Source organism: Phragmites australis, chromosome 18, assembly GCF_958298935.1.
Source record: "Phragmites australis chromosome 18, lpPhrAust1.1, whole genome shotgun sequence".
NCBI lineage: Eukaryota > Viridiplantae > Streptophyta > Magnoliopsida > Poales > Poaceae > Phragmites > Phragmites australis.
The window spans coordinates 25,887,265-25,911,966 of record NC_084938.1 but is presented as its reverse complement, the minus strand read 5'-3'; the positions used below and the strand labels follow the sequence as shown (position 1 = coordinate 25,911,966).

The window sequence follows — 24,702 nt, the reverse complement described above, 5'->3', positions numbered from 1 at the left end:
AACGAAGGACCAAAGTATAACGCGGGCGCGACCGAGGGCGTTCCGGAATTCTGTGAGTGTTGCGCGCACAGTATCAGACATGCACTGGAGCAGTAAGGTAAGTATCTAATCATATTGCACCCCTTATTTTGGATCGTGTGATGCCTAAATTGATAAATTATGCTCTATGCATGTTATGCATGTTGAGTTAGTTGATGTCGGGAAATCGTGTAGCGCCTAATTGTTGTATTTATCCCTATCTTGTATCGATGATCGACATCCTTATAACCTTGGTATAATCATGAGAATGTCTAGCTTAAAAGTGGTAAGAGATGTTTAGTAATGCATATGTCTTCGGTAGAAGTCGAGCGGTAGAACGTCCCATCGTTCACGAGTATAGGGCTTAATTACTTTCACCATGAGAACAATGATGGGTTGAGGAGTGGTGAGAATGAGACTAGATGTGGGTAGTGCTAGGGGTAGATCGGGAGATAAATCCGGATACTATAGATCGCTTATATTGTTTAAGCATCGTTCGTTGATGCCGTTGGCTTTATCACTTTCTGTACTAATCACATGTCGATCTAATGGTAAGACAAATCGATTATCATACGCCGTGCTAACGCTTATCATGTGTCCCTACGACGCGTAAGAGAAAAAGAAAAGGAGAAGCAAGATGGTAAGGAGCCGGAGGTGTCCGAGACATGCTTGTGGTAACCCTGGTGCCATAGAGACATGTGCAAGTGGGTAGTTCCAGGTATAAGAAAGGTTAACACAAGTACCCCTTGTGTGGGCCTGTGTGGTCACGCAAGCCAAATGGTCATCGAGTCGTGTGGGTAAAGATGTACCCCTGCAGGGTGTAAGATCAATTTGAATTGTCACGCTCTTAGTCATAAGCATGCTTCTGTCCATCCGCATTAGTCATAGAGTCACGAATGTGGGATGGTATGGTATGGTATGTTGTGATGTAGTGAGATGGTTCTATTCTCAGATATATTTATGATGGTTCCAGTTACATATGTTTATGTCGCTGATTACAGGATAGAAGGGTATAGGTGGTCATGTGTAGATGCTTATACATTTATGTCAAAAATTGGTTTTGCATGTGAATCTACTTAACCTTGTGGTTGTTCCTTGCTAATCATCCAAATGCATAATCCTTAGAGTCGGGTTATTTATATATACCTATTATGGATTAAGTCTCTCGAGTACCTTCGTACTCACGCTGCAATTTCAGTGCTACCGGTGAGGAGGAGCTAGTGTTTAACTACTTCACGCCCGCTAATATTGGTGGTGGGCATGAGTAGGCAACTACTCAGGTAATGTTATTTTGGAGTGGAGCCTAAGAGTATATGGCTCCATCTATCTTTTGTTGTTCATAACTTTTGTCTTTTGTTGCGTAGTTTCTTTTGTTATCTAGGAGTTTATCTATTTTATTGTTCTCCTAACTCTCTTTTGCTGCAAATTGTTATAAATTGTTAATATTTAAGAACTTGTAATATAATGTTAATTACTTTCTCTTTATTAAGCTTTGTTGTGATGTATATGTTGAAAAGGCATGTGTTTTGATCTTAGGCACAAAGCACATGCTGGGACTACCAGAATAATATTCTAGTTAATTATTGTAGTTATGATTATACAAATGACCGACTTAATGATTAATTAGAATACTATTTAGATAGTTCCCCACACAGAACGCTCCTGTTGTGCCTCACGCGACATTGCCCCCGGCCCATGGGTCTGTTTCAGTCCCGTTCAAGGGTACTGGTCAGCGCCACTTGGTGCTCCTTCCCAGCAACAAGGTCGCCAACATGGTGGGGCCGACATCCTTGGTTCGTGTCCTCCTTAAGCATACGCCACCTTAGCCGCCCCATTGTACCAATCGTAGCCCCTAACTCCCATGGGTGATCCGCCCTCTTAGGACAACATTAGTCTCATCTCCATCATGAACCACCTCCAGTTCGCCAATGGGGGTTGGGTTGTGGACTTCAGCGTCTCCGCCCATATGACACCCAACGACGGTATCCTTCACCACACCTCTCTTTCTAGTCCTCCTTCTGTCACAGTTGGGAATGGGAATTCCATTCCTGCCTCACGATCAAGACAATCTTTACTTCATACACCATCTGGCTCCTCTTTTGCCTTGAACAATATTCTTCATGTACCATCACTTGTTCATAATCTCCTTTCCATTTGACAATTTACAAATAATAATTCTTGCTATATTGAGTTTGACTCCCTTGGTTTTTCTGTGAAGGACCTACGCACTAAGGCCACAATTTATCACTGCAATAGTGGGGGTGATCTTTACACCTTTCCCTCCACTGTCATGCTACCCAGAGCCTCTGCCTTTGTGTCTTCCGCGGTGTCTCCTGAAGTCTAGCACCGTTAGACCTGTTTAACTACCGGGTTGGGTTGGGTCAAGCTTCAGGTCGGGCTTTAAAAAGCCCGACAGGAAACTCGCAAGCCCGAGCCTAGCCTGAGCCTGACATCAGGCTGGGTTTCTAAGCTCGAGCCCGGCACGAAACCTACTATGGGTCAGGTCGAGTCCGGGATTTTTCGAGTTTTTCTGGGTCGTCTCAGGTTTTTTCGGCTTCGGGTCCGTTTTTTAAGCCCGAGCCTAGCCTAAAACCCACTGCAGACTGGAAGAGTCAAGCTCGAGCTTGGCCCGTGGACTGGTCAGGTGCTATTTCAGGTCGGGTTTACCGGGCCGGGCTACCCACAACTAGATCTAGGCACTGTTGCCTCGGTCATCCAGGTCGTGACGCCACCGCCTCGCTCTAGTGGTCCTCCGTCATAAATAAATCTTATAGCTCTTTGTGTCATGCCTATAAGCTTGGCAAACATGTATGCTTGCCATTCAGCCCATCTACTTCAGTGTCTAAGGCCACTTTTGATTTAATACATTGTGATTTGTGGACTTCTCCAGTCATCAGCGTGTTGGGTTATCAATATTATCTTGTAATAGTTGATGATTTCTCGTACTTCTATTGGACTTTTCCACTCCGTGCAAAATTTGATGTCTCTACTGAGCTAGAGTCGTTCTTCGCGTTTGTCTACACACAATTTGGGGCCTCTCTTTGCTCCTTCTAGATTGACAATGGTAAAGAGTTCGTTAATCATGTGACCATTGCTTTTCTTGCTAGCCATGGTGTGGCATTCCACCAGTTATGTCTGTATACATCTCAACAAAATAGCAATGCTGAACGCGCAATTCACACCATAAATGATGTTATACGCACTCTTCTTTTTCAAGCTCAGCTTCCGTTTCACTTCTTGGCTGAAGCTCTTTCTGCTGCTACTTATCTCTTAAATAGGCATCCTTGTAAGGCCTTAGTTTTTGCTACACCCTTTACACCCTTCATAAGATTCATCCTTCCTATGATCATCTTCGAGTGTTTGACTATCTATGCTACCCAAATGTCGTCTCCACAGCCACAAATAAACTTTAGCCCCGGTCCATCCCTTGTGTCTTCCTTGGGTATCTGCTCAATCATCGCGGTTATCGCTACTATGATCTCCACAGTCGACGCATTATCTTGTCTCGTCATGTGGTTTTTCACGAATCCGTGTTTCTGTTCACTTCGTTAACCTCATCTCCGCCTTCTACGGCATGAGAACTTGATTTTTGCAAGAGTTTGATGGGATTCATCTTCGCTGTCCAATAGCGACACCTGCGCTAGTGTTGTCCCCCATGCTTGTTTCCCAAGTCACGGCCCTGAGGGCCTTTAGCAAGCCGCCTGTGCGCCTGGTCTACTCCAGGCGGCCACGTGCGCCCCCCCAGGAGCCTACACCAGCAACACCGACTTCTCCTGTTGCAATTTCAGAGCTGGAAGTACTGGTTGCTCCTACTACACCGTCGTTTGCTGCTCCTTCCTCAGGGTCGGCTGCTCCTACAGTAGCCTTGGCACCTGACGTCCCCGCTGCTTCGACCTCCACCATCCTGTCTACCCCTGCTACTCGGTAATGGGATCGGTCCTCACGCTATGAGGACATGTGCCAAGGATGACATTGTCGTCCCGGTTCAACGCAACGGCTTCTCCATGACTCACCTTGACATATCTCCGATGCTCAAGTCCTATCGCTCTGCATTACAGGATGCAAACTGGAGGCAAGCTGTGTTCGCTGAGTTCCAGGCGCTTCTCGATAATGGCACGTGGACTCTCATTCTGCGGCCCCTTGGTGCTAATGTTGTCTCCGAAAAATGGGTGTTCAAACACAAGTTCAACTTCGACGGCTTCTTGGCCTGCTACAAAGCTCATTGGGTTGTCCGTGGTTACTCTCAACGGTCGTTCATCAACTACGATGAGACATTCAGCCCAATTGTCAAACCTACGAATATACGAATCATTTTTAGTATTGTTGTCTCCCGTGCTTGGCCTATCCGACAACTGGACGTCAAGATTGCTTTCCTCAATGGCACTCTTGATGAGACTATCTATTACGAGCAGTCTTTTGCTTTCATCGATCCTAGTCATGCACAACACGTCTGCCGGTTGCTGTAGTCATTGCATGATCTCAAACAGGCTCCACGAGCCTGGTACTAGCGTTTTGCCACTCACATTGCCTCGTTGGGATTTGTTGCTGCAGTCTTCGACACATCCCTCTTCGTCTTTCATTCTGGATAGTAGATTGCCTATCTACTGTTGTACGTCGATGACATCATTATCACTGCCTCTTCGGATGCACTCTTGACACGGCTAACTCGTTGTCTTCACAGTGAATTCGCTATGACAGATCTTGGTGATCTTCACTATTTTTTGGGTTCTTAGTAACACAGTCCACTTCGAGGATGCTCCTGTCTCAGCGTCAGTATGCTATTGATCTTCTTCAGCAAGTTGGTATGAGTAATTGTCATTCTACCAGCACTCAAGTGGACACCTAGTCCAAGTTGTTTGCTACAATAGTGGAGCCTATTGTCAATCCGACAGAGTACATGAGCATCACAGGCACCCTTCATTATCTCACCTTCACAAGACCAGACATCAGTTATGCAGTTCAACAAGCTTGTTTACACATGCATGATCCTCGCAAGCCTCATCTTGCACTTGTCAAGTGAATTTTAAGGTATGTAAAGGGGACTCTTGGTCACGATCTGCATCTTCATGCTTCTTCGACTTTGATTCTCACTGTTTATTCTGATGTTGATTAGGCTAGTTGTCCTGATTCTCGTCGCTTCACCTCAGGCTTCTGCATTTATCTTGGAGACAATCTCATCTTATGGTCTTCCAAGCGACAGTCGATAGTTTCACACTCTAGTGCCAAGGTGAAGTACTGAGTTGTTGCCAACGCTATTACTGAGTGTTGTTGGATTAGCCAACTTCTCCAGCAGTTACACCTTTCTCTTCAGTCTGTCACTATTGTCTATTGTGACAATGTCAGTTCGGTCAAAATGTCTGCCAACCCTGTTCAACACAAATGCACTAAGCACATAGAGATTGATATTCACTTTGTGCGAGAAAAAGTCTCTTGATTCTTGATCATATCCATATCCATGTGCCATCCGGTCTACAGTTTGCCGACATTATGACAAAATAGTTGCCAACTAAGCTCTTTCTTGAATTCCGATCCAATCCTGACATCCAAGAACCTCCCGTTGCAACTACGAGGGTGTTAGTGCATCACTTATTTTGGTAGTCTAGGATAGTTTCCCTAACTGCTTACGGATCATATGGTTAGTTTGGATTTCTTCCATTAGCTGTGCATATCCTAACAGTTGTATCTTGTATTATCAGGAAACAATCGCCTGAGATTAATACATAATGCACCCTACGGCTTTGCCTGCCGTGGACGGTGATCGCCATCCCTCTCTCCTTTTCTACAGAATAGAACCTTGTGGGTTATGGACTTATGGGCTTATGGCTGACGTCCAATAAAACAATAGATTCAGGTACACTTCAAATCTACCTCATTTCTATTTCGCTACATAAGCACTATGAACGATGCAGACATATTCAAGCCTCTTTCAATTTACCCCTGCTACTATCTACAGACAAGATAGGATACATTCGTGCTAAAGTACAGTATTTAATACACAGAAAAATAAAAAAAATTGTAAAACAGTAAGCAAGATAAATTAAGCACCATCTTGTGATACATGAACCAACAGATTCACACTTTACACCAGAAAAAATAAAATCAAGGTTACTTACTCATTTATCCCAGAACTTGATTACATCCATGTCGTCTTGTGGTAGCGCAGTTGCTACGTTCCTCATTACAAAAACATGCCAACTCTGCTCACCTTTTGACAGGGTTGTGCCAATTTTTCTTGAACTTCCTTGTAGTGCATCTAACATTCCCGTAACCACACCTATCAATCACTTTTTTCCAAGAGGGGGTTGTCCTTGTCAATTGGCATTCTTCCACTCATCCATGGATAGAGCTTCAAGGAAACACAAGTAGTTAAAAACCTAACAGGTTCCATGCCCGCTGGTTGTTAACTCAAAAATACCATATGGTTAAGGTGTCCCCAACGTTTATATTGTACCAAAATCCAGCCTCTCCCACTTGAAGGATCTACCAGAATTAAACCGCAGCAAAGCTCGCATGAATACACAGACACAAACACAGACTGCAGCTATGGCAAGCATTGAATGGATATAGGGCCGAGCAAGCAATCCTCGTGACTGCAGAGGCCGCCTTAGCACACCAGACTCCAAAATGGCGCACTGGGAGCAAGATCTTATTTGCAATGCTTGATCACCAGATTTATTATGGCCACCAACATTTCCTAACTGATCCGCATGAATTTCATCTTTATTAACCATTATGGTAACCTGGCTGTTCTTCCTGTCCACCAGCTTTTGCGCTACAAGCTCATTATAGGAATTCTGGTTCCTCAACTTGGCATATGTTTCAGGAGATTGGCCATCATCATCTAGCACTGACTGCCAGCAGCTCAAACCAATCTGCAGTGATTAAGAAATGTCAGAAGAAGTATCAATGTGAAATGACTTAACACTAAACACAAATGAAACTTTACAGAACTTACATTTTGAGGATCATCGGTCAAGGCATCAACTATATCCTCAGCGTTCTCGATAGATGCAGCCAGATGTAGCGGAGTCAAGCCACCTGGGCCTGGAAAGTTTGGAAGGAAGGGGTACAGTTTGGAATTATCAGGGCAAATTACAACAAACTGAACGAGCAAATGCACCATGCGGCCACTCTTTCTTTTCACTGCTCTGTTCAGGAGATGAATCTCTGAGAGCATCTCCAGAGTTTCCTGTGATAGTTCTTCGCTGACCAAGCTTCTCTTGGAAAGTATATCCAGAAGTGTTCTAGTAAGAGAGCACCAGTCACGCTCACTAGAGAACAACAAAAGGTGTTTGAACCGTGTTGTGGAGAACTGAATCAAATCCGAATCAACATCAGATCTGGTGGAATGTATGCAAGCAGCCCTCTGAAAGAGCCACCCAAGTTCATTAAGGAAGTGCAGAGCTTGATCCCTTGGCTTTGATTGCCTAGAGTCATGAACATGATCATCTGAAGAGACATCATGAAATTGCGAATCTTCAAGCTCAACTTCAAGGTTTCTCAACTCCTGACATACACTTGAATTTGCAATAATAACAGGGAAACTGTTACCCCTGAACCTGTTCTCCACCTGTAAATATCAACACCAACAGCTGCAATCATCTCACCAAACCCCAACTAGTTTCCACATTAAAAACAATTAGAAGACTCTGAAATTATACAAACCTCAATAAAGCAACGGCCAATAATAAGATGTGGTTCTCCTGGCAAGTCAAAGGTCTCCACACCTGAATCATCATATATGGTACCTGGATATGCTGAGCATAGCACTTCTTTGGATATGTACTTCCCTGTACTGGTACAGTGGATCCTACATTGATCCAAAGTTAACAAGTCATTAAGATTGTGGATATTATTGCCAATCCAACACTACTTACAACTCTGAACTTACTGGGTGCCAGGAATTGTCAGATTACAGCCCTTGAGAACTAGGGAGGTCTTTCTCCCGCCAACAACAGCAATTGGTGATACAAATGTCAGCTCAGGCGTATTCCAAGTTTTCCATGATTTCGATAAACGGGTGATTCCTGAAATAAGAAAGCAAAATTGACATCAACAAAAATGAAGTGACAAACAAACACGTAAGCAAACATCAAATAAGCTTTCAGATGAGCAGCACTAGAGGAAAAAAATGGCACAATTGACAGTAGTCATGCATACCATCTTTATACGATACCAATTGGGTATCAGTTCGAACTAAAAACCTTCCTTTTCTCCAGAAATCCAAATCAGAACTTTGAACTAATGTGTTTACTCTCTGGAGAAGATTTTCTTCAAGCTGCATTTACATTAGAGATTCCACATTAGATGTAGTAATTGTAGTTGTGTTTTATTCGTTTTGCCTAATTTAGTGACACACTTACTTCATCCCATGCAATAACTGGCATTGATAGGTACATGGATAGCACAAGGCAACCAGGGCGAATGTATCCCTCCATCTCAGTAGGGCTGTGTTTGAGCCAATTTATTATCTAAGCAAGAAACAAGAGGAGAATTATGCCAATAACATATTCATAGAGTGAAATGGGCTAAAGGGCTGCAATTTATCATGTTAGAATAACCGCGTGATCATACATCGCCACGAAGGTTCCCGGGGATTGTGCCAGGTTCCTTGCCAAATAGCTTGAATATAATCCTACCAGTCCGATCCTTTAAAATGGCAAAACAAGAGAATAGCTTGAGTACATGACTAATATAATAAGACATGTATGAAAAATTACAAACCAACTGGAACTGCAACCTTCCAATACAAACTACCTGTCCATCTGAGTTTGAGCTTGAAGGTGAATGGTCTGAACAAGATGTTGAGGCATAACATGACTGGTACCCAGGATTTGGTGGCGACCCGTTCTCAATTGGCCGCCCTGAATCCTTAAAGAGGTCAAGCGATGGTGCACACCATGCCTGACTTGTGCTAACCTCAACCATTGCAGCATCTTCCCCATAGTCTGCATCACGAGGGTGCCTAATCTCTTCATCTACCGAATGTATGGGGAAAAATTTGTGGGTTATAGGTGGAGAGGACGAAGGAGATCTCTCATCCAGAGGATTACTACTCTCAGAAGATAAGTACTTATTTGCAGAGTCCATCTTAGGAGGAATGTCCTCCTCAGTGCTACCAAACAACTGCAGCGACAAGTATAGCCGAGTTTCTTGATCTGTCTGCTTGTATATATGAGGTTGACTTTCGTGAGTGCTGTTGCTTCTCATAAAACCAGCAGCGGGAAAAGCTCGGGTTGATTTATCATGTGAATTTACAACAGTAGCTGGCTCGGTTGAATGACTCTTGCTCTTGTTATTATCGCTGCTGTCACTGCTCCCTTGGGACTGAGATGTTTTGGTCTCAGGGGTTGAAGTTGCAAGGCCAGTTGATAAAACCGCTAGCAAGTTCATGGTTGATGGCATGGTTTGCTTGTCAATCCCATTAGCTGTCTTTTGCACAGAATCCTGTTCTTGCCCGTGTGAAGCATTCAAATCAACAGCTTCCAATGGAGGAGACTTTGCCACAGCGTTTGTGTCGTTCAATGAATTTATTTTGCTTATAATTTCAACCAGATTCTGTTTATCTGGAATGGGAGGGATGCTAGGTACTTTACCAGCGTTAGTACCTGTTATTACAGAGAATAAATATTAGCACTGGTTTAACCACAAAGTTGTGAAAGAGAGTATTCAGTGTGAGTGCAAGTACCTTGCAAGCGTGCAATAACTGTAATCAGATTGACAATATCTTGTGTCCTATTAGCTGCATTTTCTTGGTTTCCAGGTAGAAGCAACTGTGAAGCGACATCCGTTGGCTGAGTTTTTCTTCTTCGCCGATTGTGGCCGGCGAGCCTACGCCTGCAGCTCCTCTTACCCTCATCAAACTCGGCGAGTGGGTGAAATCTAAACGATTGACCAGAAGAACCAACTTATTAGTAATAGTAACTACTAAATGCTCTCAGCCTACACCAACATCGGCGGCACCATTAAAGAGAACTATCTCTCTGGCCCAATACACACGCCATATCAACTGATCAAATCACAAAAGTACATTCTTAATAGTGCATCATAACAACAAATCTCATCAAGAACGTTTTGGGGGATGCAGTTACTATTATTACCTACTACACTGCTGGCAGAAGCGCTGCATCTGGTTGGAGACGAGAGCCTTTGTGGTCTTGCTGTGGATTTCGCAAACCTTGTGCCTCCGGTGATAATCCTTGGCGCTCGTCAGATCCGCACGGCAGTCATCCACCTGGCACATCGGGTAGCCCCCGCCTCCGTTTGCAGCACCACCCCCTCCTGACCCTCCAGCGCTACCCGGTGATCCAGACCGAACCCGCTTGCTCGGCCTAACAACCGGCTCCTGCCCCGCCGCAGCCGAAGCAGGTGGAGAAGGCGACGACGCCATGGGAGTCAGCCCGCTCGTATCCATCGGGGCCGCGGCGTCCTCCCGCAGGCCGAGCTGAAGATTCAGCACGCCGCTACCCTCGCCCCCCTGCCGCAGCGCCGCAGCTGCCTTCGCCGCCGCTGGCTGCTGCTGCTGCTGGCTCTGCCAGCCGCCGCCACCGAGGCGAAGCGCATCGGAGGACGGCCTCGCGGTGAGGGCGCGGCTGTCCCAGTCCCACATCCTGGGGTTCCAGCTCCCGCCGCCGCCGCCAGCTTCCGCCACCGCCTCCTTGGCCGGCCCCACGGCGGCGCCGGCGGGCCACGGGTGGCCGCGCTTCTTCGTCGCGGCGGCATGGGGAGGCAGCGGCTGGATCTGGTGCATGAACATCGGGGGGGCCACCTGCGGCCCCACCTCCCTCTGCATCGCTCAAGGTCTCCTCCTACCGCCGCACCAACCCCGATCCACCCCCACGGATCTGCGCACAAGGTCAAATCGATAAGCAACCCAGCAGCAGGAAACACGAGCAGCGGGCGAAGAAGATTCCAGTTACCTCTCGGCAAGTCTTCGAGGACCAAGTCGCCAGCGTCACGTCACCTCGCCCACCAGAAATAGCAGCAGAAATATCCCGAGGGGAACGATGCTTCTGGAGTAGAGAGAGGTGGAATCGGCGGTGGAAAGAGCGCGGCGCGGGAGGGAAAGGAGGGGAGGTTGGGGATGAGGAGGAATGGGGTGGTGGCGTGATGCGGCGCTGGAAGGAAGGTGTGAAAGGAGCGAGAGAGCGAGAGCGAGACCGAGAGACAGACCGCGGGGAATCGAGCTGAGACCGCCACGCGAGCGAGCGAGCGAGGAGGACGGCAGCTCGGGCTCGGGCTCGGGCTTTTGGCGTTGGGTTAGCGGTGTAGCGTCCTGGCGCAGCAACAGGGGCCGGGTGGCGTGTGCGTGCGTGGCAGCGGGGCGTAATTAGCTGGCCGGCCCGGGGGCGGGACGGGGAGCTCCCGCGCGCGGTGGGTGGTGGTGCCGTCCCACGCCGCAGGGCCGTACGGCGCGCGAGCGATCGCGCGTCGCGATGGGCGGGGCAGGCGTTAGTACCGGTGGTACGAGCCTACCACCACCACCACTCGTGCTCGTACCGCTGCCGCCCTGCGTGCACCTCCCCTGACCTGACCCCGGTGATGCCGTGGTGGTGCGGAGCCTGCTTTTTACGGTACGGGCCTGGCGCGCAGCGCGCTCGCGCCGGCATGGGAAATGGACACGGATCCTCTGTCGTCGTCGTACGGCGATACCCTCTGCCCCATGCATGCATTAGTGTACTTGGTACTGCACTATTTTTACGTTGGGTTGTCCTACGTTTACCTAGTAGTGCTACACTTTTCACGCTGAGGCTTTTTTTGTAAAAATTTGGCATTCTGTTATGTCCTAGACGCGTTCGTGGAATACTCTACATTCTCGCCTTATGTTTCCAATTGTGCTTCAGATATTACTTTGAGGAATTTCGATCATGATTACATCCATAAGTCGATTATTTAGTTATGTTTGGCTATTCAAAAGTGTTAAATGTTTGCATACTTTCCCGGCCATTGAACTCTAACATGCGGAGTTGCGGACACCACTTTCCTTTGCATCATCTGTCCTCTATTACGACCTGTCAATTAACTCCTTAGCTTCCGTTTCTAATTAATGTTGTTTTCTATCTCTCCCTTAGAGGTAGACATAAAACAATTTATAAATCTATTTTACTCGATCAATTAATTAGATCAAAATAATTTAATTAATTAAGTTATACTACCCTATCTCGTGCGACCTTGCAGGTCAACCTCAGTCACCCGACTCCAATTTTACCAAGCAAGGTAAGGATCTCTATGCAAAAAGATTATTTTATTGTTCCTTTTTCGGTCCACGGATTCAATACTCTGTGTGTTAAATATTCCATTTCCCTGGCTTCAAACTGAAGGGCAAAATGGGGAGAGTGAGATGGGGGTGGGGGTGGGACTCGTGAGAGGACGACAACGGGGCCGCGGGGTCTTGCTTCTCGTCTCAATTATTTTGTCCTTTCGCTTCCTTCTAAATCCCGGCTTCCCGACGGCGCCACACACCGATCCCGTCCACGACTCCCCCGGTCGGTACTGCGCCCACGGGATTCAGGGTCTTTTGGTTCGGTTTTTTCCTTCAGTTTCTAAGAAGGCAGAAGTTAAATCAGACCATTCAGCTATGAGTTAATTTTTTGAAACTGAAAAACTAATTTTTAATAAAATAAAGTAAAAGTTAAGAAGCTAATTGAGATAATTTTTTAATTTTTAGCATACTAGGAAAGTAAAAATTTATCAAAACCTAATAATAAAAAATCGTAAGACAAAAACCAAAAACCTGAGATCAACCAACAGACCCTTGTACACCGCGTGCTTCTTGGCTCTCCTGCCGCACGGCCGCACGCAGGTGCAACGAGTGTCACCTGTCCAGTGGCCGTGCGGCTGCTGGGACTAGGCCCGCGCGACGACGCCCAAGTCCTTATCTGCCAGGTCTGCCACTGTACTGATGTACTCCTCCTGGGGTAGCGATGCTTTAGGCTAATCAAACCAGCCTTTCGGAGGATTTGGGGATCGAACGAGGACTGAGGTAAACAATGGTAAAAAAAAACATATGGTATGAAAAATGTATCAGTGTAGGTATCTGAAAAGCTAGCAGTAAAAAGTTAAATTGTGACAAAAAAAGTTAAAAATATGAGCTGAAAAATCACCAACTTTTGATGCGCACACCCGAGCCTAAGAAATCGACTCCACATGTGTCACATCCGGTTTTATAAATGAACAAAATTAGATACAAACCATATGTATGTCAGGATAAAATTTCATACATACAACAACTTCATCAGTGTATTATACAAAATATCATTATTACATCGTTTAACTTAAACAAGATAGAAAGACCTTAAAGTCTTTAACTAAAGCACACTAGCAAAATACAGCGAAGCTCTCATTTTCTATAGGCAATCGATCGAGGTCCACCAGCCTAAAAGTCTTTATCTTCGTTGACGAAGTAGTTTGATTCTTCTTCATTGTCTGAGCAGCGTTTGATGCATATTTGGATGAAAATAACAAGTGTAAGTACATATAATACTCAACAAGTGTGGGAAATAATAACATGCAAGTTTAAATAAAGGAACAGTCTGTAACAAGTTAAATTTGCATAAACGTCAACTATGCTATTGTAGGGTTATAAAAGCATACTATTCAACTATGTGATTCACCACTAGACTTCCAACTCTCAGAAATATCTCCGCATATTTTTCAACCACGTGAATCCCACATCATGTTCCCAAACCAGCCAAACCAAACCAACTAATCATGTGAGAATCAAGTCTCTCATGACCATGGGTGTGAGGAATCGTCCAAACTGTATTCTAATTAGTCATTAGGAGGATCATTATTCATAATCACAACCTTCATGATTAAACGGAATACCATCCTGGTAGTCTCAACACGTATTTTGTGCCCAAGATCGGAACACATGCCTTTCCAACATAAGTCATCACAACAAAATTTAAGAAAGAGCGAGTAATTAAAGTTATCTTACAAGCCTTTAGGCAAGCATCATTTATAATAGTTTATAGAGATACTACGCAGCGGAAAGTAAAGCTAAAAACAACAAAAGCTAAGTGAAGTTGTATGCCCATAGGCTCCACCTCAAAGCACGCAATTTAGAGTAGGATGCACTACTCATGCTTGCCGCCAATATCAACAGGCGTGAAGTAGCCAAACACCGCATCTTCCTCACCAGCAGAATCTGAAAGAGCAGCGTGAGTGAAAGGACAATGATGTCGCCTAGAGGAGGGGTGAATAGACGTTTTACAAAAATTCGTCCCCTTTTTACCATTGGCCTAAACTTGCAGTGGAATATAAATTAACGGATTTTTCACAAGTGAAAAACCTAAATATGCTAGGCTCAACTAGTGCACAATCACCCTAAATAAGTGTGAAAATTATAATCCTAAGGTGACTAAAATTATTCAATTCTAGCAAGAGATATGCAATAAAACTTAAATTGAAAAAGGCTTAAAACACTGTTTATATGCCTGAAATTACTCCGGTGAAGACAGGAGTCTCCGGGTTGTCTAAGTCCGAAATCTCCGGTAAAGTCCGGATTCTCCGGATTCTGTACAGAACTGAGCTCGAAACTGAATATAAAGGATGTGTAGAGAGTTCTAGCTCAAACCAAGTAATGTCGTGTATTCCGGAGATGATTCTAAGTAGATCCACAAAGAATCTACACCCAAATACACACAAACAAGTAGATCGAGCAATATGCACAAAGATTTGAATAAGAACTCAAAAGTAAAGAAACAAGAGAGGAGACACAAGATTTGTTTCCCGAAGTTCGGATTCACCACCATGAATCCTACGTCTCCGTTGAGGAAGCTCCAACGAGCCGGGTCTCTTTCAACCGCTTTCCTCGATCCACTCTTGATTTCTTCCCTTGCGGAGGCGAAATCGAGCCCTTCACAAACTTTACCGCGGCTCACCACGAGCACGGAAGCTCACCGGCGACACCTAGCCGGCTAGGAGGCTTCACCTCCAAGAGTAACAAATGCTTCGAGAACTTCTTTTCAAGAACTCAAGTGCTCAAGAATGGATTTAGCTCACTTGCACTCAATCTTCCAATCTCTGAACCCAACTCACTTTTCTTCTCAAATCACACACTAGAATGGAGTGGGATGGAGTTCTTTTGGCTCTAAAAAGTGTTTCTTTCGTGCCCTTGCAGCCGCCCCAAAGGATGAGGTGAGTGGGTATAAATAGCCCACTTCAAAAAACTAACCGTTAGGCTTTTTTCTGGACTTTACCGGAATATCCGGCCTACACCGGAGTCTCCGGCCACTCCAGGTACCGGAGAATCCGGTTTTCACCGGAGTCTCCGAGTACAGCACAGCTGACCTCCGAAAAACGGCGATAACTTTTGATCCCGGAGTCCAATTTCGATGATTTTGGACTCTATGGAAAGTTTATTCAGAGGGCTACATATACCAACTGAACTCATGACCTAAAACACATAAGATCAAATTAGGAACACTCCAAAACCCATTTTAGACACTTCCACACTTTCCGCTTCGGACTCTTAACAAGAAACTCTCACTTTGGGTTTGGTTGCGAACTCTTGAGCACTGAGACACGACAATTAGTTCACGTTGCATCCCTCTTAATAGTGCGGCATGCCTAGACTCAATTTCAAAGATAAAACATATTTTTACCAATTTGAGCCTTTTGAATACTTTCAAGTACCGCTTCTTACTTTCAAACCTTTGAGGGTTGCCAACTTCCATATATTCTTCACTTGATTCTTCATATGATTGATGTGAATCATCCATAGCTTCCTATAGCCTCGCACGGTCCATCGGCGCAAAGCCTTTACTCGCTCTTCACCACCGCCTTGGTCCTTCGGCGCCAAGCCATTTGCTTGCCCTTCACCACGGATGGTCCATCGCAGCCGAGTCTTGCTTGCCCTTCACCGTCTTGCCATGAAAAACCACTTTGTATTCGACATCTTCAAGGAATTCATATTATCAAATATGGAGTCCACTCTTGTTCTTGACTCTTGGCATATATGATTTCAATTCAACTTATGCCTTCTTATGGATCCTAACTCCAACTCACTCTCAAGCACAAAGCACATGGGTTAGTCCATAAAACCTAAATGACAACTTTTATACCTTAAGTTACTTGATCTCCACAAGTAACTTATTAGCCTTCATGCATATTGTCAATCTTCATATAGAACCTAACCCCACTCATTCTTAAACACATAGCACATGGGTTAGTCCATAAAACTCTATTGACAAGTCATACCTTTAGTTACTTGATCTTCACAAGTAACTTAGCCTTCAAGCTTATTGCCAATCTTATTGAGCTTCTTCTTCTTCTTATGAGCATCACTAAAATCTCAATGACTTTTGATGCAATTCTTTGGACTCATGGCATTTCTCAAAGAATCCATGCTTCATCATTTGTGCATCTCCTATGGAATAACCTAATAGCAATTCTCAATATGATTGTTAGTCCATAGGCATTGTCATCACTTACCCGCATCACCTAGAGCTCATTCAACTTAATGCATTTTCATTCTCCCCATTCATCGAGAGCTCATGCATATCTCTCATCCATGCATCACCTATGGAACAACCTACTAACAAACTCAACACCATTGTTAGTTTATAAGTATTGTCATTAATTACCAAAACCACACATAGGGGCTAGATGCACTTTCAGTGAGTACGAAGGTACTCACAAGATTAATCCGTATATAGCAGATATAAATAGTTCGACTCCAAGGACTATGCATTGAGCCATTAGCAAGAAGAAAGAACACAAGGTTAAGTAAATTAACGCACAAAAGCAACCTAGACATATATGTGTTTGTGTTATCGTAGATCTCACTTGGTTACAAACAGAATTCTAGCAGTTTGCCATAATTGATTTTCCTTGATTACAGACGGGGTCATCATCCCTTTATATCGTAGGAAGGGAGAACTTACATGTGGGCCCTACACATATGGCCTCTGCTCATTCTAATATCTAATTCAAATCATCACTATGGAGGACCAGGCATGCCAACTTGCTCTGACGGTATTGTATGTCGTGTTTAGCTCGTAGAGCGCTACCTCGCCGGATTTAATGCGACAGGATGGAACGGTGCCCTTCTACGCCATCCCCATCCACTTGCCTCTCCGCGTCGTCCCCGTCCACTTGCCTCTCTGCGTTGTTTCCGTCCACTTGTCCTATCGGGTGGCTGACAACATCCCATTTGTCGTGCAGCACAGTGCCAGCCTGTAAAGTCTCACTCCGTAGTCTTTAATGCTATGGGACGGGACAATCCCCCTGCACTGTCCATGATTTTATCCGCCGGAGCCAGTGCCTGGTGAAGAGAAGCGTTCGAGCGGGTGCCAATAAAGGCGCTTCGGATGGGTTGCATCTAATCCGGCCCCGCGACCAGCCCCACTGGTCGCGAGTTATGTGAAGGCGCAGCGAGATTGGTCACTAGAGGCCTTGCACTGGTCGTGCGGCCGATCAGTTTTTTAGGAGGCATGTTCCCCTGGCTGTTTACATCGTTCATGGGGCCTGGTAGCTGGGGTACCCCTTTACTCAATACACCGACACATCGCTTGGCGCTAAGGTATCTAGAACTACTTCCGGAGCAAACTAAATACCTCTACAAACTCGTCTTCTTTCTTTTTTTATTACCTCCGTCTGCTCACACTATCGATGTTTAAGCCCAAATGACCACAGCTACAGAGGCATTTGGCTCGCCTTACCATTAGATCGGCATATGGTGAGTAAGGTAAGTGCTAGAAACAACTGCACCGACAGATGGTCTTAAACGATGCATGCGGTTTATGGTGTCCGGGTTCCTCTCCTGAACTGCCATAAGGACTCCTCCTGAGCAGAAAACACCTCTAACACTGCTCACATCTCATCTCATACTCACCATTCATCCAACCATCTCAACATCATAAATGTATCCGTAAACCATAAGTGAGCCATATGCTCGTGAACAATGGCGGTACCGTCGCTTGATTCCTACCGAGGACCTAAGCGTTGCTAAGCATATCGAATAAACTTATAATTAGACATCGATCATGTGCTCAAGGTTACAAAGATATGGATAAATGACAATTCAAGATAGAGATCATGCAATCAACATAGGTTCTACCCATTTTTGCTCGACACTTGACTTGTTAAACAAACAATATACATAAGCATAATTTATCAATTTTAGACTTCATCCAATTGAAAAAAAAGGGTGCAATATGCTTAGATGCTTTACGTTCTGCTCCGAGGTTTGTCTGACGCTACCTACACAGAATTTGCAGAAGTGGTGCACCTCGGTGTCACCCTTAATCACTCTCGCATCACGTTCCAGATCTTCGTTCACTAAAAGAACGTATGCAATGATGACTATGAATGTTGTGCAGAGAGATATGCTTCACAGTGTATAACAACCGCAGAGATACAATGCATCATGGCATGAGACTATAACTTCAAACGTTTCCTTAATTTGGTTTACTGTTAAACATGTAATAAGTTATGGATTAACTTAAGCTTAAACCAAGCTCCAATCAAATTAAAAAGTTAACTATGTTTAACGTGAGTGTGAGTATTTTTAATAAACAGGGCATAATAAAATAAGTGGTGCGCCTCGGTGTCACCCTTAATCACTCTCGCATCACATTCCAGATCTTCGTTCACTAAAAGAATGTATGCAATGATGACTATGAATGTTGTGTAGAGAAATATGCTTCATAGTGTATAACAACCGCAGAGATGCAATGCATCATGGCATGAGACTATAACATCAAACGTTTCCTTAATTTGGTTTACTGTTAAACATTTAATAAGTTATAGATTAACTTAAGCTTAAACCAAGCTCAAATCAAATTAAAAAGTTAACTATATTTAACGTGAGTGTGAGTATTTTTAATAAACAAGGCATAATAAAATAAGATTAATAAAATTGATGAAAATCAATTTTGGAGTTACCAATATTTAATTATGGATTAATGAAGCTCAAACCTATTTTATTAACCCATGAAATTTGAATAAATATTTCATAGCTCTCAGTATTTTTAACATGTAGATAATGATCATACAAACCTAACAAAATTAGTTTCATGATTTTTGGAGCTATACACATTTTTCTATGCATTTTTAAGTGTTTGAGCTGATTTATCAATGCAACAATAAAACCATTTCGCTTTTTATCTGGACTTCCAAATTAAAAAGGCCCGAAATCTTTTGTGTCGGGGGGCTATATAGCCACTACCAGGACTGTGGGCCCAGGCCAGTTGACTCCGGTCAGGAGGCCAGAGCCACGACGCTTGGCATGGCCAGCGGCTCTGCTCTGGATCGTGGAAGGCGGTCGAAGCACCAGTGCGACACGGCAGACCCAACTGAGACACACGTGGTCGACGGTGATGACCAGAAGGAGGCCATCGATGGCAACTGGCAGGAATCAAAGGCGACGACTCGGTCAAGCACGCTGGCGGCGAAACGACGACGAAACTGACTCGGTTGAACGCTCCTACACAATCTACGCGAGCATGCAGATCCAACGGTGTGCTCATCGGCAACTAGGCCTGGCCGGAGCACGACCGGTAGCGTGCGACCGTGGACGGCGACGCTCGGCCCTCAAGGCAAGCCACGTCGGCGTCAGGCTCAGCACAAAAAGGCGTGGGCCATAGACGAGGGACATGGGAAGCTCACCAGCGGTTCAGCTTGGATGGAGGTGGCTCGAAGCATAGGGTCAGCGGTGGAATCTTGGAGCTCGGCACCAGAGTTGATGAGGAACAGCCGGACGCACCAAATCCGGCTAGGACTCGATGGAAATCCGGTGAAGCAAGGACGTCAACGAGAGGTAACGGCATGAGGAACTCATCCACAAGGATGTTGCCGGTTAGCCTGAACGGAGAGAGATCGACAACGTGCACACAACGTGGCGGCGCTCGGATGCTCGAGGTGGGCCACGTCGGCATCGGGTCGAAGACCACTCGACACACGCCAAGGTTCGCCCGAGGTGAGAAGAAGCTCAATGAGCCCTTGGTTGGTCGGGAAAGGCTGTACCACGACAGCGCGTCGGTAAGCCATGGAGTGAAGGGTGCCAGACTTGGGAAGAAGCTCGGTCTGGTGGGGCTGCTTCAAGCTCCTGTAGGTCCGGAGTGGTTGGGCAAAGACGGTCTCCGCTCGGTGGCGGTGGAGCCTTGCTGCAGCGCCGGCTCAGGGAAGAAGGTGCCAGCCTTAGCTGCGCGTGGCTAAGAGAGCAGGAGGGAGGAGTTGCTCGTCATTTTCCTGAGAGAGAGAGAGAGAGAGAGAGAGAGAGAGAGAGAGAGAGAGAGAGAGAGCACGAGAGAGCTATGGTTGTTCCCAACCCTATGTTGCATAGCAATATTATGAGTTGCTTCACAACGTATCACTTAAAACTAATCTTAACAATTTATGTTTGATTTGACTTCCATAAAAAATTCTCAAAACAATTAAATATGATGCTAATGATGCTCATGAAATTACATGTTTAAGGGTTTTGGGCTGTCACAATGAGCATGGCTGATATATCAGATTTTTATACTCTGCAGAGGTTATCCAGCTTTCCCCACGAGTCGTGATTTTTTTTGTTACTATATCCGCGAAACACTTAACATACACCAGTGGTATGTCACCCAGAAAGTCACTATAAGGGTGTTACAAAGTTTCATCCAGTATGTGCACGTCCGCTAGATTTCACCGTCGTCAAAGTGGTTTTCATGCCACCCAGAAGCCCCCTTTTGTGCATTATAATTTTCAGCAAATTTTCACCCTTCACTTCCACTACACATCTCATACTACTAACCAAATGGTTCTGGCCTTAGTCGTCCCCACACATCCACTCTTACCGTTTGTCATGCACAAAACTGGAGTCCACTAATTAATAGGCCAAGCCTGTCTCACACCAGATATCGTAATTGGTACGATACTTCTTGGGTTGTCGCTCCATAAACTGATCCTTACTTAGGTCACTTGAGTAAACACTAATCCAACAACATAACCATCATCATCAATACTACTTTGCTCAAGGCCTAAGGTTCCATATTACTATACTATTTTCAGAATTTTTCAACTCATAGTTGCATAGTTTATTAGTCATGTTCAACTAACTACCCGTCTATACCCTTGTACAAAGCTAAGCATAAGCTACCCAACAAAACTACTACTAACAACTAGGCGACAAGGAATATATGAAACAAGGTACTATAAGTAAATAGGATTCAGAATTAACAGCATGCATGTTTAAAATAAAGAACACATTTAAAAAACTAGGATCAGAATGTTCAAGGGCACGTGCCTCTTCCAACTTGCAGCTCAGACTCTTCAAAGACTTGGTCCTGGAGATTCTCGAACTGCTCTTCATCTGCTCTCAAAATACACCAGAAAAGCACACAACCAAACTAACTGAGAACAGTAAACCAATCAATAGCTAACATCTATGAAAAGGGTACTAAAAGATAGTACACATTGCTATGAACACGCGAGTGCGAGAAATCGTCTAAATCTGAGCTAAAACGAGAAAGTTACGCTAGAAACAAGTTTATGGTTGAATCTGAAAAAGGAAAAGGACTAATTTTGAATAAAACGGAAGGGCTAGGGGCCTTTGTAAAAATAGAGGGACCTAATTGTAAATAAATAAAAGTTTAGGAGCTAAACTGTAAAAAGACATGGGCTTTTTATTAAATATAGAAAAGTTCAGGGGCTTATTTGCAAAATTATCGCTTTCAAACTCTTCGTATTACTTGGGTCGTCTGTTTGGCACGGTCATGATTCTGAGATAAGTCTTTCTACTCAAAGCATCGGCAACTACATTCGCCTTTCTGGGATGATAATTAATTCTCAAGTTATAATCCTTGATAAGTTCTAACCATCTTTGCTGCCTGAGGTTGAGATCTAGCTAAGTAAAGATATACTTCAAACTCTTATGATCTGAATATATTTTATATGTTTTTCCAATCAAATAGTGTCTCAATATTTTGAGTGCATGTACAACGGCGGCTAACTCTAAATCATGTGTCGGGTAGTGTTCATCATGCTTCTTTAATTGCCTAGATGCATAGGCTATTACATGGCCTTCTTGCATAAGAACACATCATAATCCTTAATGAGGGGCGTCACAATAGATGGAGAATGGATTCTGTGTATCTGGCATGATTAGTACTAGCTCAGATGTTAATCTTTTCTTCAGCTCTTTAAAACTTGCCTCACAAGCAGGGGTCCATTTAAGTGTTTGAACTTTTCTCAAGTAACTTGGTGATAGGCTTTGCAATTTTAGAGAAACTTTCTATGAACCGACAGTAGTAACCTGCTAATCCAAGGAAACTATGGATCTCGGAGACATTCTGGGGAGGCTTCCAATTCAAATGTCTTCCACTTCATTTCCTTCCTTAGCAGTCAAACGAATGATTTTTCTTGCACAGTCGATAATTCCATTGAATTTGGTTAACTAATCCATTCCTAGTATGATATATATCCCTTCGAATTCCAAAACAATAAGGTTTACCGGAAAATCTACCCCCCTTATTTTAATACTAGGGTTAGGGTATACATTCATTGCTTTTTTTTCACCTGGAGAGCTAACAATCATTTTATGCTTCATAAAAGATATAGGTAGATTGTATCTTCCCACATACTTGGTTGATATAAAAGAATATGATGCTCTAGAATTAAATAACACTGTAGTGGGGTTGGAGTTGATAAGAAACATACTGATCACGATATCTGATGCATCTTGAGCTTCATTAACTGTCACATGGTTCACACGACCTCTAGCAACATTCTGCTTTGCTTGATTCTGGGGCTGATTCCCATTGCAGTTCTGTTGGTTTGCACCTTGAATGGGTGGCTGATTTTGACGCTTCTGAGGGCATTGGAAGGCAAAATGTCCCTCTACTCCACAATGAAAACAAGGTTTTCCATTAGCGGAGGCTTGAGTGTTGTTGCTGGTGTTGTTGTTCCTTTGAGAGATCTAATTTGAAGTGTGGGGCGCTTGAAAGTTGGAGCGCTGATACTGTCCTGCATTCCTGGAGAAGCTTTGATTTGTAGACTAGGTCCTGGACTAATTGTACTACTGACCAGAATAATTCATAGATCCAGACTGAGAAGAGTCATAACGGGTCCTGGTGTTGCTGCTTGACTGACCTGGGTGGTCCATCTTGCGCTTGCGCTCAATCTTGTTTCTGTTGTGCTCCAAGATAAGAGCACGATCTACAAGGGTCTCGAAGTTCTTGAAATCACGAGAAGCCAAAGAATATTACAGTCCATCATTCAATCCTTCTAAGAAACAATCTTGCTTCTTCTCATTGGTATCCACATCTTCTGCCGCATAATGAGACAGGTGAGTGAATCTAGTGACATACTCACTCACAGTCATTTCTCCTTGCTTGAGTGCTAAGAATTACTTTCTCTTGATCTTGATAGCTCCTTGGGGTACATGATGAGCACGAAAAGCATTCTTGAAGTCCTGCCAGTTAATACTATCAGGTTCTTCATGAGCAGCGACATAGACATCTCTCTAGTCTACAACAGGTCCCATCAACTGGTGTGAAGCAAACAAAACTTTCTTCCTGATGTTGTACTAAGCGACTGAAAGTTTCTTTTCGATGACCTTGAGCCAGTCATCAATGTCCATAGGTTCAACAACATAAGAGAATGTAGGTGACTTAGTCCTTTGGAACTCTCCAAGCTTGTCACGGGGTTGTTGTGGCGGTATAAGGGCGGCGACGAGGGGATTCTGCTGTATTTGGGCCATTGTTTAGGTCACTCCTTATAGAATATGTGTTTGCACTTCCAGAAACTGTTCGAGGGAAGGCTGCCACGGTGGAGGTGGATTGTCATTACCTTGTCCATCACAAGCATTGCCATTAGCATTGACACGGTTCCTTAGGTTCACCATCTGACATAGAGACAAGATGAGGAGAAGGAAAAAAGGTAGAACAACAGCAACAAAGAATGGACAAAGATAGACAGAGATAGACTCCCAAACTAACTATTATATTACTATTATAATAAGGATGTATTCGTGAAGAAGCTCTTCACAATACATCACACACTCAAAAAAAGATCCAAATCATTACATAGCACACCACCAACTCAACCAACTCATTCACTAGCACATGATTCTAACAACTCAAAACATCTAAAGGGGTAACCTCCTAAATGAACTCATAACTCTGCTGAAGCCTCAAGGTGCTAGTGCTGGGAAATGACGGGTTTGGAGATGGTGTGGAGAACACGGAGTCTCTTCCTCAGACTCAGAGTCGGAAGAAGAAGATTCCTAGCAGTCCGAGTGGTGGCACTTCTTGTTGCGTAGCTCACCCTGAGCTAGCTTGCCTTTGACATACTACAACTCTTCGGTGGTACGGTCCAACTCATGACTCAGCTCCAAGGCCAGGGCAGTCTGCTCTCCAAGCTTGGTAGTGCCTTCTGCGGGAAGAGCAATGACGTTGGTGAATCCACTGACGCGCTAAGGGTAGTGGATGAACTAGGTGAAGATTAGCTCTTCGCTGTGGCGGTGGCAAAGGACCAGAAGGGCTAGGCATGCGGCGTCATGGATTACAGCCTCCAAGGTAGCTCTTGGTGAGATAGCAAAGTGGATGCTTGTCACTTCATAGGCACCAGGCTTTGGTAGCGAACTGTAGATCACCACTTCAACTTTCCACTCAAGAGGAGCATCCATGTATTCTGTCTTTACTCATGTGTACTCAGGTGCCTTCTCGGATCTGAGACTGTGGAATATCTCCGAAATCTTGGCGG

General features: G+C 44.5%; 1 protein-coding gene across 1 annotated transcript; it reads right to left on the bottom strand.

The window, feature by feature from the left end:
• Positions 1-6,031: 6,031 nt before the first annotated feature.
• LOC133899605 (squamosa promoter-binding-like protein 15) lies at positions 6,032-11,273 on the bottom strand. Its single transcript, XM_062340615.1, has 11 exons — positions 10,938-11,273; positions 10,119-10,862; positions 9,707-9,900; positions 8,776-9,626; positions 8,593-8,667; positions 8,382-8,489; positions 8,179-8,296; positions 7,910-8,045; positions 7,684-7,828; positions 6,974-7,588; positions 6,032-6,890 (listed from the first exon to the last, which is right to left on the bottom strand). The coding sequence occupies exons 2-11, from the start codon at positions 10,808-10,810 to the stop codon at positions 6,459-6,461; spliced, it is 3,366 nt and encodes a 1,121-aa protein (XP_062196599.1). The 5' UTR covers positions 10,811-10,862; positions 10,938-11,273; the 3' UTR covers positions 6,032-6,458.
• Between the last annotated feature and the right edge of the window lie 13,429 nt (positions 11,274-24,702).

Excerpts from the sequence above, each read along its gene's own strand:
- LOC133899605 (XM_062340615.1), bottom strand. The coding sequence starts at position 10,810 with ATGCAGAGGGAGGTGGGGCCGCAGGTGGCCCCCCCGATGTTCATGCAC. Across the intron at positions 9,627-9,706 it reads AGTTATTGCACGCTTGCAAG|GTACTAACGCTGGTAAAGTA; the intron begins GTACTTGCACTC and ends CTGTAATAACAG. Across the intron at positions 7,589-7,683 it reads TTGGCCGTTGCTTTATTGAG|GTGGAGAACAGGTTCAGGGG; the intron begins GTTTGTATAATT and ends TGATATTTACAG.